General features: G+C 39.4%; 1 protein-coding gene across 1 annotated transcript; it reads left to right on the top strand.

Moving 5' to 3' along the window:
- Positions 1–971: 971 nt before the first annotated feature.
- pithd1 (PITH (C-terminal proteasome-interacting domain of thioredoxin-like) domain containing 1) lies at positions 972–7,831 on the top strand. The gene is made up of 6 exons (XM_030064536.1): positions 972–1,345; positions 2,533–2,576; positions 2,784–2,861; positions 3,414–3,518; positions 5,213–5,321; positions 6,763–7,831. The coding sequence occupies exons 1-6, from the start codon at positions 1,124–1,126 to the stop codon at positions 6,862–6,864; spliced, it is 660 nt and encodes a 219-aa protein (XP_029920396.1). The 5' UTR covers positions 972–1,123; the 3' UTR covers positions 6,865–7,831.
- Positions 7,832–10,207: the final 2,376 nt, after the last annotated feature.

Genomic DNA, 10,207 nt, shown 5'->3' with positions numbered 1-10,207 from the left:
TATAGGATAACATATAATAATGTAGAAATAACAGTAAGATTTTCATCACAAATTATCTTGCTTCACTTTTTGAACTTTTGATATATAAACTGTAGTGACTGTCACGGTGACATCAGACTGATGACAGAAATGAGTTGCAATCATTTCCTTCTCACTGCCTGTGATATAAATGGTTCTCAAACTTTTTTTCAGTGATGTACCCCTTTTCAAATATTTTTTTCAGACCCTGACCAGTGGGGAAAAAGTAAGCAAAAAAAGCCCATATAAAAAGGTACAGCACAGCTCTATCAGTATATGAAACTGTGTTTTTCACTTCTTTCCACTTGTTTCAGTTGTTTTTCGGCTGCTCCGTTTCAATCACAAATCCATTTTCATGTGTTTTTTTTTTTTTTTTTTTTTCGGACCTCCCAGTCACAGTGAACAAACCACAGCAGCAGCAGATTTAAACCAGAAACACATTTAACATTTAACACCTCTGGGGGGAATAATGAATTTAAACTGTGGTCAATCAAACTAACATTTACATTTTTTGAATTGAACCTATTGTAGCATAACTGTATATGTATACATAACTCATACTTTTAAATTAACATTTAAAAAAAATCTCACGTATCCCCCATTATCCCCCATTTTTACTGTATATAGTCTTTTTTTTTTTTTTTACTGTATATAGTCTTTATTGTATATATTTATTGTATATATTTCTGCATTTATTTTATTCTATTTAATTCAATTTAATTTTATGTTTCTATTCTATTAACGCTCCTGTAACATAAGAATTTCCCAGTTTGGGATCAATAAAGTATATCTATCTATCTATCTATCTATCTATCTGTCTGTGAAATTTCCCCACCGTGGGACTAATAAAGGAATATCTTATCTTATCTTATCTTATTTTATCTATCCGGGCAAACCAAAAAGACCCCAGGCCAACTTCCTCTTTTATTTTGAAAATGCCACACCGGAAGCGCATTCACCACTGTTGTGAACTTGGCACGCGACGCGCCTCACGCTGCAACGTGAAACTTGCTGATCTCACTTTGGAAACATCCAGATAAAAGCCGCTGCTGGCTTCGTCTCTGCCCGGGGTTTGCGCTCGCACACGGCGGCGTTTCGCTCCACGATGTCCGGTCACGGTCACGGCCACGGCGGCGGCGGCGGCGGGCACGGCGGCCACGGGCATGGCTGCGGGTGCGAGGGGGAGCATGAGCCCGCGGAGAGGGGCCTGGAGTACGGGCTGTACCTGAAGATCGACACGGAGAGGCTGCAGTGTCTCAACGAGAGCAGGGACGGCGACGGCAGGCTGGTGTTCAAGCCGTGGGACCAGCGGACCGACAGAGAGAAGGTAACCGGGCCGAGAGGCGACCCCGCCGGCTGTCATGTTCACCTCCCGCCCACTGGCTGTCACTGTGGCTCTCGGGCTGCGGGAGGGCCAACCAGAGCAAGACCCAGCAGCGTGTGTGTTACTGTGTGTGTGTTGGAGGTTGCACTTCAAATAAAAACACAACTTCAGCCACTAACAATGAGTCAGCATTCATTTAATCACAGTGGTTGGTGCTTAAAAATGGACTTAAATTGCTGACCAGCCCAATTTCTACCTTATAGGCTGTAGATTGGAAAATGGAAAATGTTTTGTTTGTAGTCAAAATGAGCAGAATCATAAACAACAATGTTTAAAGTAAGTATCTGAATGTCCTCTACGTAGTCAAATCCAAAATTTGCACATGCACTGGTGCTGCAACTACTTATGTACGTATCTGTTTAGTTGATGCGTCATTTAAGCCATAAAGTGTTTAAAAAATAGTCCAAAATGCGCAGTGGAAGACTCCAGAGTGATGTCTTCAGATGGTTAGTGCTTAAAATGCACTTGAAATGGTGATGAGTCCTGTTTCCAGGCCAGAGATTTTAGATTGCACATTAAAAATATTTTCTTTGTCAGTAAAAGGAGCAGAATCATAACCAACATGGAAAAAAAAAACCTTTGAAATTGCTCCTCAAAATAACCTAATTGTTGCCAAATCTGTATGTGCACAAGGGCTGCAGCTTCTTATTTCTTAATTTATTCATTTTTGCATGTTTCTTTGCTTAGTCATTTAATCTCTGAAGTGTTAAATTGTCAAAAATGCTCAGTAGAAGACCCTAAATTGCTTCCTTAGTCTGACCTGATCAAAAGACAATAAAGCCCCCAAAGTATTAGTTTCATCATGAAATCAATGGAATAAAAATAAACTGATATCAGACTTTGTTTTGGATCTTTTTTAATGTCATAAATGACTGAAACTCATAGTTAATTATTGTAATTTAAATTTTCTGTCGGTCCAGTCATTGATTGATCGTTGCAGCACTTATGTGTCGGCTGCTGTTTTGCATTTTAAAGTACAAACTGCGTTATGCAGCAGCGTCACTGCAGGATGATGACTTGTCAGTTCTGAGCAGCCCTGCTTCTCTCTGACCTGCAAAGCTCCACACTGAGCGTTTGAACTCTGTGATTGCTTGTAAAGTTTTCACACTTTGCTGCCTCTCCTCTCTTAGTTTGTGGAGAGCGACGCAGACGAAGAGCTCCTGTTCAACATCCCGTAAGTGCTGGCATAAGATCATCATCATCATCATCATCATCATCATTCTGGTTATATTTTCAGTTTTGTACACGCATTCATCTCGTGATCATTTCTGCATCACAGCTTCCTCTTTTCTTGTTGTCCTGATTGCGTCCCTCCTCCTTTTTTTTTTTCTTAACAAACTGTTTTTTCAGTTCACAGCAGAGGAACTGTGTTGTGTCTCAGTTTTACAGGCTGTGTGAAGCTGAAAGGCATCATCATCTCTGGAGAGGACGACGAGTCCCATCCGGCTGAAATACGACTGTGAGTACCTGCAGCACGGCCTGGGGAGGAAACGGAGGTTAAACTCTGCCTAAAGCTACCTTACAAACTTTTTCATATATGTCAAATAGAAGCAGACCACCTTTTAATGAAAAAAAAACCTCTTCATGATATATATTACCTGTGAATGTGATGGTAAGAATTATTGCAGTGATGTAAATTAAAACAATTAAACATTCAAAGTGTAACTATTCATTCATTGCATTGAGTAAATCTGCCGCTAAAAGAAAAAAACAGAGTGAAACGCTCTGACTTTTAATCGATTCATGCATGGTGCTTAAAAAACAGGACGTTACTTGATGTTTTAACATAATACTAGAAACTGCAGCTTGTTTGTCCACAAAGTTTATCTTTTATGCAATAAGTGCTATTAAAGTATTCAGCAGAGTTAATATTTTACCGTCTCAGGAAGTTACAAAGCTGAAACTTTTGTCTCCTTTTGGTCTCGTAAGGCGCTCCTGTGTCTCTTTGGCTTGTTAATGTTATTTTTATGAGGTTTCCTTTGCTCTCATTAGAATTATACTTTCATTCCAGGTTCAAGAACATCCCCCAGATGTCGTTTGATGACACCGGGCGAGAGCCTGACCAGGCCTTCAGACTGAACAGAGACCCGCTGGCCGAGCTCGAGTACCCGACCAAGTGAGAGGCACAGAAACACTCTGATTTCACTGAGATCCGGTCGCATGTCGCATTAGAGCTGCAACATGCAGCTGCACCCTCAAGGCAAAAGGAATTTTTTTTCTTTTTCTTTTTCTTTTTTTCGTGACTTTATTGTGATTTTCCAGCTTATAACACGTTATAATAAGGGCGGAGAGGGGCAATCCGTAGCCACATACTCAGGCAATTAGGGTAAGTCAGATTACCCTGATAATAATTAGGGTAATCAGATAATTAGTTACACACTATATTTATAGAACTTTAGCCACTTAGGGTAAATTTGATTGTTTCTGGCTATGGACATTGCATTCAGTCTCTGATCCAGTGGTTATGAGATCGTGGCTTTTATTGGTTCCTTCACAGTCCAAAAAGCTATCAGAGAGACAGTAGCAGATGATTTATATTTGGGGATTTTTAAATTCCTCCTGCAGCCATACCAAAGATTGGTGTCCATGGTGATGGTGGTAACGGAAATCCTAAACACATCTGAGAAGGTGGTGGAAATACCCGTCCAGGACTTGACGTAGTGTGGGAGGAAGCGTATTTATTATCAGTCCCATTAGTCTTAATTTCAGTTGTCACTCATCTTGACGAGGTGTCTGCTTTGAAATGCCCTCAAATCACTGACTAAATAGCTAATTAAAAAAAAAAAAAAAAAAAAAAAAGCAAAGTGGTGCTGATTTTCACTTTGGTTACGAACAGGTCTTGTCAATCTCAAACTTAATTGCACACTGCTCCTTTATTTCCTCCGTCAGTCTAATCTCACATTCAGCTCATTTACATGCTCTCACAAGTCATGTGTTAACTGGCTGTACTCCAGTTAAGTTAATGGTTTAATTAAGCTGTTTTTACATGATCTGAGTTAATAGGATTACATCAGCCTCTGAATTTACATGACATGTCGGGTAGGGTCTGACGCAGAGAGGAAGTGATTCATACCAGTTTCTTCTTGGCTCCAGAAGTGCTGTTTACCACTTTGCATGCTGTTCAAGTGTCTGTCTGTCCGTCCGGGTCAGACCGGGTGCATGACCTTTTGGTGCGTGTGCAGGAAAAAGAAGTTAAATCAGTGAAAATCAAATGACAGTCACATAACTGGTTTAGATTCATTACATTTGAAACTATGGAATCAATGTCCTTATCTGGCTAAAGTGAGAATTTTAGTGCACATGTAAAAACACTATATGTAGAGTATACATGTTTTAATATTATAAAAAAAAAAGTTGCATGTTCATAATGAGCATTTTGAGGTCAAATCAATGATTTGATGTCATGAGGTCCAATTTTCATCATCATGTCTCACAACCAGAGAGAAAGATGATTGCTTCTATTTCTATTTGTCTAAACACGCTCTGTGTGTGTGTGTGTGTGTGTGTGTGTGTGTGTGTAACATCTCCACACGCACAGTTTACCATGGGCTCAGTATGAACTGAAGCGTCATCGTTGTAGCTCTGTTTCCAAGACTGCTCATTTCTGCAGCAGTCAGCACCTGCCCATCCATATGCCAGTTGTACTTTGTTTTTCTCTTTCACACAGCCTCTTACACACACACACACACACACACACACACACACTCACACTCCCCTACATACACAATTCACCATGCCTCCCAAATGAATATGCATGCGTTACCCAAGCTGTTGTCTTAAAATAACCCTCTGATGTGTCACGATTTGCAGGATCGCTCGTTTTTCCAACGTTCAGTCCCTTTCCATCCACGTGTCCAAGAACTTCGGAGCAGAGAGCACACGCATCTTCTACATCGGCCTCCGGGGAGAGTACTCCGAGGTGAGGCCGATCTGCACAAAATCTGTCACACTTGAAGTAGAAAGAACACCTTAAACCTGTTATTTATTTATTTATTTATTTTTTAAATTTAGTTCCTCTCCTTCTAATGACTTGAAATAAAACGACCAAACTGTTTGTGATAAAAAGGCTCCTCAGAGTGTGAAGCTTCATTATAGGAGCCATGCAGTTACAGCTGTTAAAGCTCACATTTGCTTACGTAGATTTAATGTTGAAAACCTGATTGATGTGCAACAAGCTTAGCCTCACTGACCCCGCGTGCTGCTGTGGATCAGCTTTCGTTTGAAATTAAACTCCTGGGCGTCACCTTTTCATCCGACGCTGCTTTTGCATTCAGCTTTGTTCAGACATGTGCATCGTTTTCTTTTTTTTTTTTTGCATGCTTAGATGTTTTAGAATAGCTTTTCATTCTCAGTTTCACATTTGATAGATGTGTAGAGTTTTGATATAATGCCAGCCTTTTATTTGTACCTTGATTTGGAGGTTAGTCCATCCAGAAGAAAGTCAAAAAAGTCTGATTTCATGTTTTCATACTAGGCCTCAAGGCAATAAAATCTCCTGATAGTATGTGCCGCACATCCCTATTTACATATTTACATATATTTACAGTGAGCGTGACACTGCTCCCAAAAATATACACATGCCACCCAGATAGTTGATGAGTCTAATTTTGCTCCTTCATGCTCATCAGTGGTGGGAATGATACTAGAGATTATTATTGAAGTCGACATATTGTTCCATTTTACCGCAGTAGAAGTGCTACTATAAATATCTACTTCAGTAAAAGTCAAAAGGAGCTGATTTAGCATCTACTATCTAAAGGACGAGAGTGCAGAGTCGAAACTCGATTTTTTTTTTTTTTTTTAAATTATTATTATTATTTCCAGATCACAAAAAAGTGAACCAACAAAGTAAAGACTGTTTGCTCTTCTCATCTCTGCTGACTGACTCTTCACTCCCACAGTTCCTTCAGTAAATGTAACATTTCTGACTTCTAAAAATACTGCACAAGTACAAGTACACAAAAAACCTACTCAGATCACAGTAACATGAGTAAATGTAAATAGTTACTTCTACTCCTGATGCTTATTAACATTACAAAGTTAAGTCAATTTGGATAACTGCCATTTCAATTAAGTGACAGGCTGTCTATAGTAAATAACAAATAGCAGATCATTATGCCAAACAATCGCACCCAGTATTTAAAAGTCATGGTGAAGAGGCTGGCATGGTAACAAAGACATAAATATTTTGTTCACCAAAAGGAAAAATGTGTGACTTAGCAGGGAATCTATGATATTTTTCCTGTTAGTCTGCATTTCTGTGGATTTGTTTTATCACTTCAGCTCCATTTCTGTTGTTACTTGCTGCAGGAAGTCTTCAACCCGTCTCTCTCTCTCTCTCTGCTGTCTGCCTCCTCCAGGCTCACAGGCATGAAGTGACGATCTGCAACTACGAGGCGGCGGCGAACCCCGCAGATCACAAAGTGGAAAGCATCATTCCGCAAACTAATTTCATTTCCTGAAGGACGTGGAGAGAGAAGAGGAGAGGTTTGGTGGCGTCTGCTAGCTGTCGTTGACACGGGTCAAGAGGTCGAACGTGTGTCCGGTGCTGCGTCTTGGCGGGGCTTGAGTAGAGGCGGGGAGGCTCCCAGCGGTGGGCGGAGCTTGTGTGGGACTGAGCACTTAAAGGATCTGAGGGCCAGGAGGCTTCATATCAGCCTGGACGTGCCAAGTCGTCGCCCTGCTTGTGTGGCAATAAAAGAGTGAAGGCTTAAAGGATGCGGGCAAAGTCTTAATAAATGCATGAAACACATGACATTCTGATAACGTCTGTTGTTACCACTCCTACATATTTACTGACTCAGCGGCAGACGATGCAGTTTGAAACGGGAGGGCACAGTTTGAAAGCATGAGGAAGTACAAAACCCCTCAGGTTCATGCCAACACTATTAATCCATAGAATTACTATAACACGGTTAAATGCCTGCCTTGAATCTAAAGTTTTGATGTCAAATGTACATAAAAACAACAACAGAGACACAAACAATGGAAATACTCTTATATTTTTGGTCATGATGTGGTAAAGCAGTTGTGCTGAACTTCTGAGGCATTTCTAAGCTCTAATCTTTGGAGAGGTGAGTTGCATTCATTATTCTTCACCACGTCATAACAAGGTGGGGTGTCCTCCCATTTCAAACTGCACAGTCTGCCTTTAATAGCATCGAAATCTGGACATCCAGCATTTAAAGAGAATATAAACCTTAAATAAAACAAGAAAACCGATGGCACATGATTGGTACTTTTGGATATGGGAAACTCAGAGCTTGGTTAACATTTTACAGACGGGATATCCCCTCAGTGTCTGCTTTATCAGCTCCACCTGCACAGTGTAATGCAGTTCAGTGCAACAGCTCTGCCATAAATTCTACCTTTTAGCAAAGTTTATATTGTTTAGTTTTTGTTGACATTGTGGAGAATGTCTAAATTTAATTCTGTGTTTATTAGAGGTAGTTTGCAGAGGTCTTGCACTGGACTATATTATATTGAGAGGTGATTTTAGTTTTTTTGTCCTCAGAATATTGGAAACAGCTCAGCAATACAATGCAGTTCAGTCCAGCAGCAGCACTAACTATGAGCTCAATGCCAAACACAGAATTGAATGAGCACCTCTATTACTGTGACAAAAAGAACACCTGAACATTACAGACAGCAGGAAAGTAAACTTTATGGCAGGACAATTGGATTGGATTGGCTTAGATTGTACAGGTGGATCTAAAAATAAAGTGGACACTGAGTGTAATTTAGAGGTGTTGAATAATGAGCCTCAGACAGGGATTTGGGGTGTAAAGCATTTTCTGAAGAGCCTCATAATCAGATTATGAGGTTCTTTAGAGAGATTTGAAGAAGTGCGTCTTGTAAGTCTTTCTGGATATCATAAATGCAATTTAAATGTAACTGCATCTATCAGCTTGTTTATTAACGCCAACAAATCGCCTACAGACTATATGTGGATACTTTCTGCCACCTAGTGGTTTTTGTGGTGTGACACCAGTGTTCCTGTCTGAGCACAGGCAGGGATGGACCTCCACACTCCAAAACGCTGTTTGCTTTCCCTTATTTCAACACTGTTTTTAGGTGACTTTTCAGTCCTTCAGGGAGCACGGACACAGTCCTGCTGATAGATTTGCTCTCGGCTGAGGGAGAGGGAAATTGGTTCCCCAGAGATGAGTTGGGGTGGGGGTGCAGAGGAAGCTTTGATGAGCTGTTGAGATCAAGACTTGGACCAAATCCAGAGTCCCCTGCAGTGGAGGTCTATTCCCTCAGCCTCTCTGTCACCGCACAAATAAATGGGCTGAGCTATGTCTGTGTTAATATTTTAAAACTCGTCCAAGTGGCCGTTTGGCAGAAGTGTTCAGCCAAAGCTTCCTGATGTGAGCTCTGTAAGAGGTACCTCATCACTTTCACACCTTCCTTTTTTTCTTCTTCTTTTTTTTTTTTTTAAACCATGGGTTATGTGATTCATGATTTCTTTGCATTATTAATGCGGCGTGTCATAGTGCGGTCTGCGGCAGCCTCTGTGTGTGTGTGTGCGCATCTACAGGGCTGTGTAAGCCAGGTCTGAAACATGTTGAAAGCATTGTGTTTGCTCTTTCCAAAAATGTTGTTGATTTGTTTCAAGAATAAAGTAAAGTGGAAGATTTAACTTGTTTCACCCCTGCAGTGCAGTGAAATATTTCATATAAATACCTTATGCAAGATTCTGCGGTTTAATTTGTTAATAACTGAATATACATATCTATGAGTTTGACCAGAGAATAATTAATTGAAATCTATGGAACAAGTTTTGAGTGTGTGACACAGGATATCACTGAAAACATCCCTTTTTAAATATAAAATCTTACTCTTATAAACATCCATGTGATTAATATCAGTGCACAAAACGTGCCATATTTTACTTTTTTGTATTTAATGTACTTACTGTCACATATTTTTTCAGTTATTACAAAATATAGAATATGATATATATAAAATAGATATATACTCGGGGAATGTATACTAGGGAAAATCAGAGTACAAGGGGTTAAAATAACACTGTTAGATGGTGGTTCTCAAATGGGGTTCACGTACCCCTTTCGTGTACATTGGAGTAACACAGGGTATGTGAGATTTTTTTTTTTTTTTTTTTTTTTTTTTTTCATTTCATTAAAAAATATCAGGCATGCATAATTTTTCAATTAATTAGCCCACACTATAATAAGTTAGTGTAAGTTAATGTATAATGTAAGTTTAACAAACTACATTTTATCTTTAGTTTTCCTTCTGGGCTTCCTGAAGGTGTCAGATGTGTGTGTTTCTGATTTACATCTGCTGCTGTGGTAGTTTGTTCTCAAGAAAATGGATTTGTGGTTGAAACGTAGCAGCGATACAGCTGAAAACAAGGAGAAAGATGCAAAAACACAGCCAACAAAATATCGTCAGTATCAGATTGTTGTTTCGGATACTGATGGAGCTGACTTGGACCTCTTTATATAGGCTTTTTTTTGCTACCATTTTTCTTTTTTTTTTTTTTTTGTGGACTGGTCAGGGGGTATTTGGCTGAAAATACCAAAAAGGATACATTACTGAAAAAAGTTTGTGAACACTGCTATAAGACAAAGCATAATCAAGCTGACATTCTGATCATTCCAGCAAATTTTGAATATGCCCGGTTAGAAAATAAAATTGCACATTTGAGAAAAAAAAAAAAAATCCCACATTTGATATATAAATAAATAAATAAAATAAAATCCCACATATCGGATAAAAAAAAATAAAAATAAAATCCCATATTTGAGATTTAAAAAAAAAAAAATCCCACATTTGAGA

Source organism: Myripristis murdjan, chromosome 11 (genome assembly GCF_902150065.1).
Source record: "Myripristis murdjan chromosome 11, fMyrMur1.1, whole genome shotgun sequence".
NCBI classification, from domain to species: domain Eukaryota; kingdom Metazoa; phylum Chordata; class Actinopteri; order Holocentriformes; family Holocentridae; genus Myripristis; species Myripristis murdjan.
This window is presented reverse-complemented; position numbering and strand designations above follow the sequence as displayed.

Bases quoted from the DNA above. Each gene is read 5' to 3' on its own strand.
- pithd1 (XM_030064536.1), top strand. From the start codon at position 1,124: ATGTCCGGTCACGGTCACGGCCACGGCGGCGGCGGCGGCGGGCACGGC. The intron at 1,346-2,532 runs GTAACCGGGCCG...CTCCTCTCTTAG, and splicing joins AGCGGACCGACAGAGAGAAG to TTTGTGGAGAGCGACGCAGA. The intron at 2,862-3,413 runs GTGAGTACCTGC...CTTTCATTCCAG, and splicing joins CATCCGGCTGAAATACGACT to GTTCAAGAACATCCCCCAGA.